A 17,612-nucleotide genomic window follows, 5' to 3' on the forward strand; every position below is an offset into this window, starting at 1 on the left:
TCATGTCTGGAAGTTACCTGTAACAAAAAAGAAATGGAATGTTAACACATGCAAGGGCAATAAGACAAAATGAAATAGAACGTGTAGAGCTCAGCTTCTCTTAACATATTTTCATACTGGCTTGTTGAGTCTGTTAAAGGTCGCAACTAATTGTCTGATGCTAATTTCACAAGAGTGTGCAATTGAGCTAATAAATGCATGGTAAATAAAGTGAAAGAAACGTGGTTTCACATTAGCCAATTTACATTGCGTTGTTCGATGATGTTTACACGCTCTTCTATTGCGAAATAAACCTTTGCATTTGGGTTTGCAAGTCAAGATTATCCCGAGTTTGACTGACACTCGAACAACAGTTTCATTTTTAAGCAGGTAAGGTGTAGACCCATATAAAGCAGGAATATGTAAAGGAAACTCATCGAAAACTTTTTCGCATCTTTGTGGCGATATTCTCTCATGGCCCGTCAACTGATTACTGGGGGTTGTGAAGAGAAAATACATTAGGACCAAGGGTTAAAGCCTGTCCTGTTACATAGTTTTGCATGTTACCTAGAGTTCTAATAAATAGGTCATAAAATAGGATTTAACGAGAGCGAATTTGTTTCTCAATCGGTGTATAAAAAAAGTGAAGCTATCAAATGAGAAGTTTATAAAGTATCAAAATTATTAAATTAAAAGCTCAAATAATTAGGAAAATTCCTATACGAAAATAATGCTAGAAACATTAAATTGATCAGATAAAATTCTCAGAAAATATGTCGAATAAAAGCCTCATTGCTTGCTTTTGTTTTTGCGTAAAGGTAGCCAAGTTAACAAAGCGACTAAATCTTAGTTTTTTACGTTGAACATGTTTATTAGCTTAGTTTTCGTCCGTTTTAAAAGTTTTGTAATAACCCAATCATAATTTTCGGGTTAAAATAGTACAAAGTCATTTCAAAAACTATGTTTATTTAAAGAAGAGCCGGCAAACGTGAACATTTTGTAATTCAGAAATCGGACCCAGCCAGGTTATTTAAGCTTAGAATTTTTTGCATTTTAGCGTCCTATATATTTACCAGAATCGCCTCTCAAAGGCTTACTGTAGTAAAGCATTTTGTAGTACACTCGTAGACAAGCAATGTAAGGCATAAGAGGTTGGTTGGATAAGACATCCAAAAGAAAAATTAGTTTTGTGGACCTAAACGCACATTCACAGACTGCTTATTGAGTTGTTTACAACTTTGCATTGACACCTGCAGCATGTTCATTTATTTTAAAGCGAAATCCAAATCTGATTTTGGCATTTGATTTACGGATATTTTATTTTGTCTCCAAAAGTGATTGGTTTCTATATTTTTGAAGTTTTCTCTAGTCTTCTTAACAGCAGAAGAAGATTACAAGACGTAGAAACAGAAACAATCCGAAGTGAACGAGTTGAAAACCACTTATGCCTGAGAGTTCTTAGGCATGCTGAACAGCAAGATAAACTGAATACCAAAAGGATAATTCACGGGATTTGTTCGATATTCAGGCTTTTTCTTTGCCAAATTAATACTAAATTTGTACTTACAGTCTCTCGCAGAATCCATTTCTTGTCCAGCATTCACCAACATCTCAACCATGCACCGCAGGAAAAAAAAAAGACAAACAAGTGCGAAGAGACATGACGACATCGTGACGCCACAACTGCCACGCTACGACAAACTAAATTCATCGTCATCCGAAAACACTTCTGCGGAAATTCGGCCGATTTCGTGCGAGCTCGGGGTATCTTCGGATGGAGCAGATGACGTTGCTGAAAGGACTATCGTCAGCAAGGAGTAAAACAGTTTGCAAAATTCGTATAGCCGACAAGAAGCGCACTGAAAACCTAAGCAAAATCTCTCTGAGAAGGCAGTCCAAACTCACCAAATCAGAACGTCTTTGCAGTATTAACGTCGTACTCTCGTACTGACTTGAACGTCCTGGTAAGCTTAATTTTCACCAGTCTTTTAATGCTGTTGACCGAGAAACATTCCGACGCGATAGAACTTAAGCATGGATATAAAGTTTATACTGACGGAGATTTGTTATCTTATTGTTTAAAACGCTTTTCCGCGCTCAAATTTAAATCTGGACCCAGAAATGTCAGTATCGCTTTGAAATAAAAGGATTAATTGATCTGTAATTCCTAGTGAAGTATTCTATTTTATGCATGAATAATGTTGTTTTGTTGTGCTTTTTATTTATAAATCCAGGCTTCTGTCTTCAGTTTTGCCAGTCGATCCCGTGACATACATTGTGACAAACATAACTTTTTTTGTTATAATCTGCATTTATTGCCAGGCATGAAACCTGTCACTTCAAGCTCCCTAAGATATATTTGGCCGATTATGTTATTCTCAGGATATGATGCTGGAGCGAACATTAAAATCAGTCACGCTGGGCATGCCAATTTCATACCCGGCATGCCGAGCATGGCAAACCCAACTGGCTGCACGATCTGCATGCCCGGCATGCCAAACAAGACGAGCAAAAACTGGGAATGAATTATCAACCCGGCGGGAGATCTGGGACCTAAGTTTAGCTAAGTCAATTTTGGGCTGCGAGGGCATGAACCCATTTTTTCCATGCCTATGACATGTAATTTCTAAGTACCAATGTTCCCTTGAATTTTGTCATGCCTAAATATATAAAATTTTCCCTCTCTCATTAATCCTCAGACTGAATGCAATTTTTACGCTCGCTAGGCATGTTCAACTCAAAATCATGCCCATACCCTCATTCAAAGCAAAATGCTATCAAATTTTAGTTTCCAAGCCGTTTCAGTCAATCAATCAATCTTTATTTCTACTCGAGTTGAAGATCGATGGCAATAAAATGTTAATGTCTTCGAGGACAAATAGCTATATAATAAAAAATAAAAAATATTATAAATATTAGATAATAAAAATAAAGTAAGAAATAAATATTAATGGTAGACGTAATAATTAAATTACAGCATATGCAAAAGTAATTGATCAACTCACTCTGATTCAGACTGAAAATTTGATAAGATTAACTCCAAAATCCTGCGCAGTAAGTATCAAATTTGAAACTAGAAATGGCCAATTTAAATAATAGCTCTATCATTGTTTGGAAGGGAACTCCATACCTTGCTACCATAATAAAACAGAGAATGAAGCCCATAGCTAGTGTATAATATTGGTGCCAAGTTTCAGTTATCCTAACCCGTTCTAATGAACCAGGAAAATCATTGATTGGGTGATTTGTCTCCATGTTGGAACCACTTATGACGATAAAGCGAGTAGAGACATTTAAAAGACTAAAAGACTTACTTACTTCAAAAAGGCACCTTTTGAAAGGGATTGGTATAGCCCCCCCCCGGGGGGGGGTTACTTTAGGAATTTCTGGGTGGGGATGTGCCGGTGGGACCCTAGAACCCTCCAAGTCCTTCCTATCCTAGAGTAGCTGTTTTCCAGACACTACTGAGGTCACTAGCACCGTCTAGCCAAAACAAAATCTTATACCACAATCCCTACTCTGTATAAAATCTTCAACCAACTCATCAGTTTCCTGAAAAATGATACCCTATTCTAGACCCAAACGGTCTGATTTATATACCCTATCCTAGAGTAAACTGCTTGAAAACCATACCCTTCACGGCGGCACATACCTATATAGCCCACATATGGCAGTACCTCCCCCCCCCCCCCACCCCGCGTATAACCCAAGCGACTACCGGACATACGCGTCTGCATTGGTAAGCTAGGATTGCTAAGCTGCATTTTGTTCGAAGGGTATGTAAATGTAGATGATATACTTATTTTAATCGGAGGTCATTCTTGCTTATTCGCACAACGTTGATATGATACAAGAGCTTAGGGTAAAGTAATTGTGAGAACAAACACAGACCTTAAAGAATCAGAACTGCAAGAAACTTTCCTAACTTTAACAAGAAAACCTTGCTTCAAAAACAAAGCAAACAGGTCACATAAGAATTGATTCGACTTCACATTTACTCAAACGGAAATAGTTTGACATGTTACACATAAACTTCATTAAATTCACAAATAATGGAGATTCTCTTTGCTAAACCAACTAGGAAAACTTACTCTTACTGTTGAAAGTGATTAAAAAGCTGAAAGAAAAGAAAAGCTTAAAATTTACAAAAAGGAAGAAACAAAGAAAATGAACTTGACTGAAAATAAACAACGGTACTGGAACAGTCAAGTATGGCCATGGATTAATTACATTTCAGGACGAGTTCACCCTTAAATGTAGCAACTTTTAATTGACCGGTATTAGCCGAAAACCCGCTTTTTATGGCGTTCGAGTGGCTTTTTTAATCTTTATCTTGCGGAACGACCAATTCCTTTTTTGGAGACATAGAGATCTTTTTTCAGTGTCAATAGATGACCTGTTGCTTTGCTGGTAGTAAATACTCCCGTCACCTTAACTATTCTATGCGTTTTGTTTTCTCGACCAATCACTGCTTTGCATTTTATTAAAAGATCTACAAAGGACAGATGAAAGGAAACTGTCTGATCGATTTGCGATCCATTAACCTGAACCTTTAAAATTAAGCCAAAAATCCTTATTCAGTTGCCAAGTATTTTCACCTCCAGTGGCTCTGATCTAATCTCTCAGCCAAGCCCGTGAACACGGTCGCATCACCTCAATCTGATCAAGAAGCGCTCTGTTACGTCTTAGCTTTGCTTTGGTCTTCAACCAGTCTACGATAAAATTTTAAATGAACACGACTTAAATACTACACCAAACCGCAAAGACTTTTCTCTGGGGTGATTGTTTTTTTTAAGGAGTCAACGACAAACAACGCTCGTTATGACCTCTACATGGTCAACGGATATACGATGGTCGAAACTTCGCCAATTTGAGTATGGAGAACCGAACAATCACGCAGAGGATCTAAAGAAAGCTTTACACACAGCTACCGATGATAGCGATGATGAATGGCTTGCACAACTAGAAAGGGATTACGCCACAGCGAAACGAAAGCACCGCGCTTACTGGACGTCTCTTGAAAAAGTTTTGACATTAGTCCTGATAATCTTCGTTGTGATCACTATTTCCTTAGCTTCTGTTCTAATATATAAACAATATGACATACCACTAATATTTGGAAGTAGCAGATATCGTAATGATATTTGCCAAAATCAAGGCTGTGTAGCTGCAGCGTACAATATTTTGAATCATGTGGATGAAAGAGTTGACCCATGTGAAGATTTTTATGGTTACACTTGTGGAAACTGGGTTAGAAGAAGCTTTACTCCCCCGGGTAGTTCAAAATGGACAGCATTTCACCAAGTTTCAGACAACAATCTCATGATTTTGAAGAAAGTCTTTGAACAAACGCACCTAGGTGGAAATGAAACTGCTGCAATGTTCGCTAAAGTTAAAGACTACTTCTCAGCTTGCATGAATAAAACCATAGTTGAAAGTCGAGGCTCCGAGCCCCTGAGAAATCTTATCCAATTTGTTGGTTCATGGGCCATGAACGACAACGTGTCAGATGCGGGGGCTTGGTCTCCGGAGTCTTGGAATTTCGAGCAAGCGTTGAGCAAAATTCACAAACTGAAGAGTATGCCTCTGTTTTATATGTTTGTTTCTGCGGATGACCGTAATTCAAGCCAGAATATTATACAGGTAAGGTATAGTTAAACGGAAACGTTTCTTCATTTTCATGGTTGGTTTACATGCGCGCGCATAGCCTGCCAAGCTTAGATTTTGATAGGAATAAAAACACCGTTCCCCGTAATTCAGTATTTCCGCGGTTCACATTATTTTCATTCTATGTCTCATTCTTTTCAAAGTTAAGATAAACTCAAAAAATCGGCCTGCTCCCGATGTATAGGTCATCAAAACTCAGTTGGTAGAGCCGGCACCGCGCTAGCGCAAAGGCCATGGGTTGGAATCTCATTGAAACCCCGAATTTTTCTTTTTTCTGGTTTAATTTTCAATTGCTTGAATTGTTATTAATATTAACTGCGACGACCATATCTTACTTATAAGAATTAGTTTTGTTGCCACTATAAGCCTACAAGGGTCCTGTTGAACTGAAAAACGTTTTTTATCTCATAGATTCAACAAGCAGGAATCACATTATCTGACCGAGATTATTACTACAGAAATGAATCGGACAAGGTAATCTAATATGTCACCATCGTTTGTGCTTTCTTCCCAAAACATGAATCCATTCTCCAAAAAATGTTCTTTTTTGAATTGCAACCAACCGTCTTATCAATGTAGGTCCTGCAAGCGTACAAAGAATTTATGGTCAAAGTGGGCACACTCCTGGGTGGTGAACTGAATGCAACACGAGCTCAGATGGAGGAAGTGTTTCAATTTGAAAAGAAACTGGCCGAGATTTACGAACCAAAAGAGCGCCTTAGAAACATGGAGGAGATTTACCACAAGATAACTGTTGCTGATCTTCAACAACTAGCACCTGCGGTAAGAAAATGCGCATTGCAAGGCTGATGGTGAGAATCTGACGATAGCGCAAACTTGGGTTTTAAGAGAAAAAAATGTTAATGGGATCATTCTTATGATTAGTTTTCTGACCAGCTACCTTGAACATGGCAGTGCAGCTGCAACTTCGTCCCCAGCGTTCTGGAAAGAGATTGGTGCTGCCGTAGAGCGTGCGGTCAGAGATTAGTCTACATGTCAGGCGTAAAAACTGGGAAGGGGAAGGACGAGAAAAACACGAAAGGGAAAATCCCCTCTCCGTTTTCCCTTTCTCCCATTTTTTTATTTCGACGCCTCCCACGCCATGCAGGCTATCGGGAGGGGCGGGGGGGTTGCCTCCCGACCTGATGTATGAATTAGAATCTTCATATACAGTCAAACCTCGTTAATACGGACACTGAGGGGGCCGTAGACAGTGACCATATAAACAGGGTGTCCGTATTAAGCCTGATGGATTTAGAGGAAATGTAAGGGGTTTCTTACCCTGGGACAAAACAAATTGTCCGTAATTAATGAGGTGTCCGTATGAAGCGGGCGTCCGTAAAGCGAGGTTTGACTGTAGTTACGAGCCACACCCTTGTTACCTCTCGAAGAGTGGGTGTGTCACTCTGGAATCATTTTGAAAGAATGAGAAAGAGTAGAGAGAGATAAAGAAGGGTGTGCTATGCATGTATCTGTAGCAACTCTGAAAGGTGCAGAATTTCTTTCTTGGAAAGGACACCTCCGGATATTAATGAGAGTTTCTGTTTTGAATATTGTAAAAACAAGGAAAGGTCTTGTTAGAGAGAGGTGGTCGTGAAATCGTAGCATATGTGCAAAGGCAGGCCTTTGACTTGAGCTTCTTGTTTGGAATCGTTTACACAATCAGAATTGAAATTGTTGCTCACATCTGACTTCATTTTACGTGACACTTGTTTTTTAGATTTCGTGGTTGGATTACATGAACACGATGTTCAGCAGCCCTGTAACACATGAAGAGTACGTGGTGGTTTACACTCCAGAATACCTGAAGAACATGTCAAATCTTGTCATTATGACGGATAGAAGGTAACGCAGTTGCAAATTTAATAAGAAAATGAATGTAAGAAGGATATGGTAAAACAGAGTCTTTCCGTGTCGGGTACAAAATAATAATAATAATAATAATAATAATAATAATAATAATAACAGTAATAATAATAATGATAATAATAATAATAATAATAATAAAAAGATCTATACCTAAGAGCAGTAAATGATGCAACTCCAATGAAACGTAGCAAGGGATTTTAACTCTCCAAGCCATCAGACTCTTTTCCAGGCGCTCCTGGGGCAAATTTGATGAGAATACATTACATAAAGGATTTCCGGACGATATAATCTTTCAGCTCTACTGCTCTACTACTGTCTACTAAAACCTTTGAGTAAGGTGATCCACCTGACGCGTAAATAAAACTTTCTGAGTTGGTCTTGCCTCATCTCTAATGTAGAGATGCTTGAGCCAGACTCCAGCCGTGTATTCAGTTTGTTTTAATAAGCTAAGTACGACCCTTTGTCCTTTCGAGCTTTCCACCCGAGTGGGAATGAGCCTACTAAGTCCTAATTGGTTGAAAAAATTGTTTGCGAAAGCTTTTTAGATATCGCGGCGTTGATTTATCACAAGGAAAAATTCCATGATCAATAACTTGAGGCAGATAGCCTGGGTGTAGCAATGCTCGAGAGAATAGACGATCTAATGTTCTAGGACAACAACTTCTATTGAAGCTAGTTGATCATTTTGTTTAACTCTCGTAGAATACTCGCAAATTACATGGTGTGGCATTTAATTAAGCCTCTGATAGGCGAGCTGTCCAAACCATTCCGTGACGCATCATTGGAACTTTTAAAAGTCGAGAAAGGCGTAGAAGGAGGTGCGCCGCCCTGGAAGACATGTGTCACAAAAACTAACTCAGTCATGGGGTTTGCTACTGGATACTTGTTCATCAAGGAGCAATCTGGCAAAAACGCCAAGAAAGAGGTGATTTTGATGTCAAAATGTTTTACTATTTCCCTTTTATTTGCTCATACTATACACAATGCTCTTTTAAAATAAATAAATGAGGCTCAACTTCCGTCTCGGCTGTAATCTGTTCAAGTGAATATGAACTATCAATTTGTTGCAACTACGAATGAGGTAAGAAATCTCCCTTATAAAGGCGTACCTTGGTTTAAGAGGAGCTATTCCACGAATCTCCTCCAGGTCCAAGGGATAGATTGAGTTTAAGATGGGCTAAATAATGTCATCGCTCGTGGAGTGGACCCATGCAATTTAGTGACGCAATTTCGCAATTACAGTGACGACGACGATAAATATAAAGGTGATCAAAGATGATGACGACAGACCTCCGTGATGATAATGATAATGATGATGATGATGGTGGTGGTGGTGGTGATGATGATGATTATGATGATATATGAATGGTGATTACGCCGACGGTGGTTATCTGTAGAATTTTAATTCTTTCACATTCTTTTCCGCACCAATTATATTTTTGAGTAGGCGGAAGACATGATAGCGGGGATAAAGAAAGCGTTCATAACAAACCTCCCGCACGTGGAGTGGATGGACGAAGAAACCAAAGGCAAGGCTCTAAAGAAGGTACAGGTTACAACTGACTTTGAGATCTTGATTACAGTAAAGGAGATGATCTGAGCTTGGGTTCTTATACATCATTACAAGAAATTAGACTCTCTTTTCACATATGATCTGAATACAGTAATTCTTTTAAACGATCGAATTGAAAAGGCTAAGAAGAGGGTTCAGTGAAAGTATCATGTCCACCTCTGGCAGGTTTGTTATAACCACATCCAGTTTAGCAAACAACCAAAGCGTGCCGCGAGAGATCGCGCGAGCGAGTCGCGAAGCTACCACCCTCGCAATCCCGTCTCCTTTCACGCGCAGCTCTTGCGTGAATTGGGAGCTTGCTCGAAGGCTACCAAAAGACCCAAAAGACAAACTATGTCAAGAAAGACGTTCTTATGATCTGCTCATTGAAAATACTAAGATCAGAGCTGACAAAGGATAACGTTTTGGCGATTTCGTATTTCAGGTTATTACCACTTTTGACATGATAGGTTATCCAAGGTGGATTGAAGATTTGGAAAAGCTTGACAAGTACTACGAAAATGTGAGTCTCTAATCTGCAGCGATTAGTTAAGAGACATTCTGCACCAGTACCAGTCAGCAGTACTAGAACCTGAGCATGCTTGGTTTCCGTTGTTCGTAGCTCGGCTGAAGTTGATTTGAGAAGGAAATGAGCTGAGAGACACCTTGTTTGGTGGTAGACTTCTGGCATTTGTCTACGGTTCATTACTCCCTTCAAATTTTAACAACCCCCCAAATCCAATATTTTCAATTTTTCCATAATTTTAAAAAACACTGTTCGCCTCAATCTTTATCTATTCATGACTAGAAACATTCGAAAATCATCCAAAAGTTCTCACACATTTATTGAACCAATGACTACGACCTGGAGCTATTTAAGTGAATAAAATCTTAGCTAGAGTTGGAAGAAAAAGGGTAGAAAGAAACGAAAAACTGTCAAGGAGTTTAACCAGAATTACCCCTAAAGCAATGTAGAGTGGGCTAAATTCTGCCTGAGAAAGTTTTAAATTAGAACAGATTGTCCGTTTTCCTTTGATTCGAAAAATTACCTGGACGAAACAAGACTAAGATTCTGAGGCTTGATAAGGGTACAGTATACGCATCAAATGACTTACGTTCTTTTGGCAGCTAACAATTGGTGCTGAAACTAGTTTTGAAAATTATCTGGAGGCAAGAAGGTTTTTTCATAACAAGTCTATGATTAGACGAGGAAAGCCTGTCGACAGACAAGAGTAAGTACTTAATAGAAACATATAGTAAATATTTGCAGTATTGTAAGTTATTCTTCTCTTGCCTCCTAAGTATCCTTACTGATGTTTTTGCACTTTCTGCAGCATCCACGTTAAACGAATGGAAAAGCGTCCTTCCTCATCCCTTTCAATAAAAGCATATTTAAGTGTCCCCGATTAATAGGCCTCCTTAGGCATGCTAGAAGATTTTGACACTTGAATGAAGTTTGTATGTATGTAGTATTTGACATTTTTGAAACATTGTTTGTTACATCGATCCCCATATTATGCCATAGTTATGTTCTCAATAATCATCATCGTGATCTTCAGCAGAATCATGCCTCATCACCATTATCAGATCTTTGCTATTATTAAATTTATCATTTTATCATCAGGTGGCACATGAGTCCTGCTGACGTCAATGCGTACTACAATTCTCCTAACAACTATATAGGTTTGTTACCTTTTAACCCTCTTACTCCTCCATTTCTGGCTGCTATACATTTTAGTGTACATGAGTTTAGAGAAATTGGGGTTATATCAATCTGGCATCCTTTGGCGGATAAATTTGCTAATTCGCATCACCTAGTCATCATTACTGGATCGATTAATGCGACGTCTTTATTGGTCAATTAGATCAAAAGTCGGGTCCACAAAAACATGTCACAAAGGAATCTGACAGGCTTCATAACCTGATTCCATTCTATTAACTATCCTCTAAATAACAGATAGTTTTAACTCAACTTAATCTCTCCCTAGCTGATGAGGTTCCTAATTCTTCTCGTTGTTTACACAGCGTTTCCGTCCGGTATTCTGCAGCGGCCATTTTTCGACCCTGACTTTCCCCAGTGAGTATGAAGTGTCATTACTTTTACACGCTTTCTAGCCAGAATGTGAGAGCGCCGATTAAGAACTTAGTCCCATTCACACCAAAGCTTAAACATGTTTGAAGGCTGTTTAGTTGAACACGGATAAAATTTTTGATTGCACATTTAGTACAAATTACAAAACATTTTGAATTTTGTTTGAATGCTGTTTGAAACCAGTATTCCAGTTTTCCGCTTTGTATTTTTATTTTTTAAAACCTGGTTTAATTTAATATGTTTAGTTGATGTCGATGGGGCATTACATGTAAATCCTCTTTCCAGGTCATTGAATTACGGTGCTCTTGGTGTGGTAATGGGACATGAACTAACTCATGGATTTGACGATCGAGGTAAGGGACTGACTCACTGACTCATAAACGTGCTATTTTTGCTGCTCTGCAACGCTTTTTCTATCTTTAAGACATTCTTTTATCGATTGGGTATTATTTAAGGGATAAAATATAGAAAAGTAATCACTATTTTGAACTAACTACAGGTCGCCTGTTTGACGAGCATGGTAACCTGGCCAGCTGGTGGAACAACCAGTCCGTGGAGGCGTTTCAGCGACATGCTTCGTGTATGGTTAATCAATATGCCAACTTCAGTGTCGCAGGAACGAACGTAAGAGAGACTTTTGTGTTATTATTGATAACAGAGTCATTGTCGACTTCCCTTCCTTCCTTTCCTTTCGTCCTCGATTTTTCCTTTATTTATCTATTTATTTATTTTACTTTTCTTTACATTTGAGATATACTCCACTTGCAAGAACTTTTAAATTATTTGTAAATTTATAAGTAAACTAGTACATTAGTTAAAATAGAGGAGGGATCCTGTTTCACCGTAAAAGGTAGCATTTAAGGAGCTTCAATAGACTAATAGATGATAAATGAAAGAAAATGATGAAATTTTCTTTTTTCGTTAATTATAAAATATAGACAGACTTAATTTCCTGTTTGGTCTCGTGGCAGGTTAATGGCAAGCAAACACTTGGCGAAAACATAGCGGACAATGGTGGACTAAAGCTTGCATACGCAGTAAGTTTGCTAGAACGAGACAAAGATCATCGTATCCTGCTAAAGCTAAGGGAAAACCATATTAGCGACGTGGCTAAGGGGAAAAAAAGCGCACTCTTTCTTCTCGCAAACTTCTTTTCCTGCTCTCTCCGTTCCATAAACTTACGTTGTCAAAAACTATGCGCTCGACAAGTTTCAACACTTTTGATAAAGGCAGGCTGAAACATTCTCTCTTGTTCCTTGTTAATTTTCCAATTTAAAAACGAAAGGAAACTGGGGCAAGTTAACTTGCACAGTTACAATAGACAAGGAAAAAAATTAGTCAATAGCTGACCGGCCCGTCGATCCCAGAAACAATAACAGGACGCATTTCGGCTCCAGTTGCCTTCTCGTTGCTCAAGTGGCGAATGCAACTACCTTGTTACTAGGGCCAGGATTCTCATGATGTAGCGTTGTTCGCGTTTTTGGGTTTCCACTGAAATAAGCTATAACCGGTGATTTAGTGACAAACTGCTTTTTACAACAGACCTCTCTAAGAAACCAGATTTTCGTTGTAGTCGTAAAAAGATGTGAGTGCTAAGAGCTTATCACCTGGTGTCTGATTTGATACCACAGGCATACCAAGACTGGGTGAGGAACAACAGCAAAGAATTAAAACTTCCAGGATTAGACTTCACGCCCGAACAGCTATTTTTCCTTGGCTTTGCACAGGTATGGATTATACATCTTTTGCGCAATTCAAGACGCGCTTTTTTTCTTTAAGGAGCAAAGTTATGACACCAAGCTGAGCTCCAAAGGGTTACCATGTTAGTAAGACGCATATGTTTCTCCGTCTGTGGTTAAAAATAGGGAGCTTGAGCAAAAACGAAGGCGAAGGCGGTGAAAACGTGGCATAAAAAATGAGTTCGTGCTTTTCCAATCTCAATTTGTCAGTGTTAAGGATTATTTCTTGTGCCTTTTTTCTAAAAGAATTGTTTGTAAGAGCGAACCGGAAGTGCATTTTTACCGGAAATTACGTTACGCGCTGGAAGATTGATTGACAGTTTTAAATAAAAGTCCCCGGATTTAGGGGAGGAGCGCTTAGCCATAGAAAAAAATCTTGTGTGGATGTTTGTCCCTTTTTACGGGATTTTTTCAACGGGAACTCTGGACTGTTTTAGGAAGAGGACTGAGAAAATTTAGGAACCTAAGGAGAAACAGTCAGTTGGTTGTGAATATTTCTGAAGTTGAATTCTCAAGGACTCATCCAAGCTCAGAAAAAGAAAGAGAAAATCATATATTAAGAAGTTTTTTAAAGTCGCAGTCGTGAAACGACGGCAAAGAAATGTGCCAAGAGTGTGATGCACGTGCAAAGTTGTTGTTTTGCTGATCTAAACCTATTGCTTTTAGCCGTTTTCGTTCCGTCGCCATCCGGTCGGATCTTATGGTTCTTTGATGTGGGAAAGAATACATTTACACTGATAACGTTATAGATTGTCATCTTGAACTAAGAGTCTCATAAGGACGTGGCATGCACTGTAGCCATTTTCTGGTAGAGCTTATTTTGTCGAGAACGAGTCAAAGACGGAAGGTATTTTATAGCCTTAACCACCCCTCCCATTGTTCGCCCTTTCACTCCCTCCTCTATATTCCTCTGATTTCAATAGCAAAGATGGCCACCACACACTGGGAATACAGAGCGCTCTCTCACTTGAGAAGAAAAACGCGTCCAGTACAGGCTAATTAGAGTAAACAAAACATACATATGTTCAGGACCTGTCCACACTAATGCGTTTTCAAAAGTAGGAGTTTTCGTTGTCATCGAAAACGCATCGATCGATTTGTGTCCACACTACGGTTTTGATGCGTTTTCGACTGTCCACACTATACCGATAGAATTGCACGCTGTGACGTAAGCTGAACTCTATGCGCATGCTACAAAAAAACGCACCTGCGTTATTTTTGGTAATCGTTTTCATTTTGATGCGTTTTCGACCGTCCACACTAATACAATATGTATGCGTTTTCGTTTTGATCCACTTACAAGAGCGTTTTCAAATCGGTGCGTTTTCGATGAAAACGCTCAGCGTATTAGTGCGGGAGGAAGGCTTAAACGCATCTAAATGGATGCGTTTTTAAACGAAAACCCAGTAGTGCGAACAAGGCCTCAGATAGAGTGAATACGTGTTATATTGAGCTCGATTCAGCAAATTACCTTTAAGATCACAACCATTCTTGAAAACCTGATTTAAAGCGCTTTGGTTTTTTCCTGCAGGTTTGGTGCTCGGCGACGTCCGGCGGACGAGCTCAGCATGCTCTGTTAACTGATGTACACAGTCCTGAGAAAGTAAGGTAAGTTGACGCGGCTGATTTTTTTGTTTTGTCTGGGTCCTGTTCCCTCATTCCTATGAGCAAAGACACCAGCTCCAGGCGTGGGGTGATTAGAACGAAATGCTCCACCCAAGCATCGACCTCGTTGCAGCGACGTTTTTGAGGGACTCACGTCTCTCACTCTTTAACATGGCTTGACGCTACCAAATCTGTATTGTCAAGTGTCTTTATTCTTATAGTTTATTTGAAAGTCGATAAATTGCAGAAAAGCTTTTTTTTCTCTACTCGGCAGTATCTTCTTGGATATTGTTTTTTTTTTTTTTTTTGCAGTGATGGAGAATGGAGTTTTTTGTTTTTTGTTTTTATTTTGCTGGCTGAAGCTGATATTTTAACCGCCAATAACACACCGAATAACCTGGCGTGAGTGTGGCAATATACTAGATATCCGCAGCCAATATTCGTCCCCAGGGCTTCTCCCATTTATCGTCCTGTTTTCTAAGGGAAAAGCTCTAGGATGAGGTTGATCTGGAGCGTTCTTAAATTGTTTCTCAGTTTAGCTTTCTGCAAGCACTTAATAATTCAGTAAACCCGTACAGTTACATTAAGAAAGTGCTTAACTTTCAGATTTTGGTAAAAGTACTTTTTACTGAATGGAAAATTCCTCAGGTAAAATTACTCCAAATAAACGTCACATAAATCAACTAAAATTATCAAATAAATCCTGCAAATATAAAGCAACTAGATCAATACTGTATCAGAGGGCATGGGTGGTACGACAGTCAAGCTATCCTTCTTCAAGTTGTATTTTAACATGAAGGACGGCTTGAGTTCAGTCCAGAAATCAGAGGTCGGGGGAAACATTCTCCTCAACTCGCTTGCTTCTTTGCTGGGTTGATCATTTTAAATTATTCTCATTACTACAAGGCAGCAGGGTTTGGATGTGGTCGTGTTACTATAAAAATTGCACAGTGACATTAAAATCTTAGAACGCAAAAAAATACGAATGTGGAAATGCGTGTTGAATGTAGCTTATTCGGTCTAGTTTATGGACTTCTTGTTTTTCTTTTTCTTTTTCCTTTTGTAGGGTTCTTGCAGCAGTTGCAAATTCAGAGGAATTCTCCGAAGCCTTTCAGTGTCCTCTAAATAGTCCAATGAATCCCGTCAAGAAGTGTAAAGTTTGGTGATGGGAACAGGATTGATTTTAATCATTTTAACGCAAATGTGCGACATTCTTTTGATATATATATACCTTTTTGGTTAGTTATCTTAACTTTAAGATAAAAATATTATTGTAAGCGACAAAGCATCGGCAGCCGTACCTATTTTATATCTATTATACTTGCCATTTAGCTGCAACTCTGTCGATGGGGGTTTGGGCGGAGTATCCAAAGCTCGGATATTGAAGAGGGTATTTGGAGAGGCGGAAAAACAAAGGAACGAATTGAAAGAAAAGAAAGAGAGGACCATGCCGGCGCTTCGTTTTGTTGTCATCCCCCTTCCAATGCTTCTGTGACGAGATTACTCAGTCGGAAAATGCTACCGAAAAAAGCTCTAAGCGGTGTGTTATCTACGTGTTAGCGTCTGGCTCAACTAGAAAAGGTCGTTATGGTATCGATCAAAAGAAGCAAGGCTGATTTTACAATCGGGAATATAACGCAATGATTATTTATCAACTACTTTGTTCTCCTACTTACGTACACTTGTGTAAATGCCTTATATAATGTGAAGTAAAGAAAGATTGATTGATGGATTGAATTTTTTGTTACCAATAATTCGGAAGGCACGGCCTGCATGTTCAGGGTCTTAACATTCTGGTTGACGCTGCACTACTGTCCAGTTTATTTACCAAGGTAAACGAAAAAGAGCTTGATTTCAGCTAGGTTATCCCATCAGGAACAAATGCTATAGATACAAATAGGGTTTCAAGAACGCAAGAAAAAGTTATTGAATCAAATCAAAAATATTCTTGCTCTCCGAACTTTCTTACCTAAAAAAGTGTCAGAAACAGTGTTTTGTTGTTTAGTTGGGCGCTTAGAATTCTAACAAAAAACAGAAGATGAAACAAGTAGCCAATTCGCCGCATTACAAACAGCGAGGAAACTGGGCCCAGTTAACTTTCGCAAAGACTTCTGGGACTGTTTCCAGGGACACGGGGAAGAAATGGCCAAATGCTGACCAGCGCGTCCTCAGTAACTATCCCAGAAACAGTTCGGGACGCCTTTCGGCTCCAGCTCCCTTCTCGTTCCTAACTGGCTGAACTTTAATAAGCTGCAAAAGGTAAAATTCAGCCCTCACGTCCTGTACTGTAGTAATCGTAGGGCAAATATCGACACGGACGGGGTGTATTGCCTGATACTCGCCCTCCCATTTGGTACCACGTGACCTAAAATAGCCGATAAAATTGCGCGAAAACTAATCAGTGGATTATAGGGTCATATAACCCTGGCTTCAGGGTAAAATGCTTCTGGTAGAGGCTATTGTGAAAAAGGTTTCACCATTTGGTCTCGATAAGCAGACCGTCAAAGCTTTGTTTGATTCTGAAAGAGCCAATCGAAACAGCTGCACAAGATAGTGAAATATAGTGATTACTGTTTGCCAAAATTCTCTGCTAAATAAAAAAAGTTCAAGTTTTACTTTAATCATTCCATATTAAACTCCTCAGAACCACTTCAAAAGTAATTTTGCCATCCTTTTCCAGCTTTATGCTACCTTGTAAGCAAATACTGGCGTACTGCATTTCTAACACCCACGTAAAAAGGTAGCGAGTGTTTGTATCTCGGCATAATTCTCCACCACATAACAAAAAAGTGACTTAAAAATTTCTTTTGACTTTTTTTGGTTTGTTTTGTTTTGTTTTTATAGCTTGCGAAACAGCCCCGGAAAATTTCAGCAAATGTGGAGGTTTATTTAGCTCTTTGAAAATCACGAAAAAGAATGATTTACATTAAGATAACACTATGTCTGTGTGAATCTATTTTCTTAATTGATTTTTGTCTCGTACGGTATTATTTTATCAACTATGATTTCAAATCTGTTATATTATTGGAAAACACCTTATGATTCTCATATGCGATGTAAATAAAAGTTTCATAAAATTATACACTTATGATGTTTCTTTTCTAATTTA

General features: G+C 38.9%; 1 protein-coding gene across 1 annotated transcript; it reads left to right on the forward strand.

Moving 5' to 3' along the window:
- Positions 1–4,713: 4,713 nt before the first annotated feature.
- LOC140935662 (endothelin-converting enzyme homolog) lies at positions 4,714–16,189 on the forward strand. Its single transcript, XM_073385232.1, has 16 exons — positions 4,714–5,622; positions 6,058–6,120; positions 6,226–6,429; positions 7,367–7,491; positions 8,218–8,440; positions 8,963–9,061; positions 9,513–9,590; positions 10,196–10,299; positions 10,692–10,750; positions 11,093–11,144; positions 11,445–11,512; positions 11,659–11,783; positions 12,131–12,196; positions 12,791–12,886; positions 14,430–14,506; positions 15,570–16,189. The coding sequence occupies exons 1-16, from the start codon at positions 4,801–4,803 to the stop codon at positions 15,667–15,669; spliced, it is 2,361 nt and encodes a 786-aa protein (XP_073241333.1). The 5' UTR covers positions 4,714–4,800; the 3' UTR covers positions 15,670–16,189.
- The last annotated feature ends 1,423 nt before the right edge of the window (positions 16,190–17,612 follow it).

This window comes from Porites lutea, chromosome 4, assembly GCF_958299795.1.
Source record: "Porites lutea chromosome 4, jaPorLute2.1, whole genome shotgun sequence".
Classification (NCBI taxonomy): Eukaryota; Metazoa; Cnidaria; class Anthozoa; order Scleractinia; family Poritidae; genus Porites; species Porites lutea.

Bases quoted from the DNA above. Each gene is read 5' to 3' on its own strand.
- LOC140935662 (XM_073385232.1), top strand. From the start codon at position 4,801: ATGACCTCTACATGGTCAACGGATATACGATGGTCGAAACTTCGCCAA. The intron at 10,300-10,691 runs GTAAGTACTTAA...TTTTATCATCAG, and splicing joins AAGCCTGTCGACAGACAAGA to GTGGCACATGAGTCCTGCTG. The intron at 11,145-11,444 runs GTGAGTATGAAG...TCCTCTTTCCAG, and splicing joins TTCGACCCTGACTTTCCCCA to GTCATTGAATTACGGTGCTC.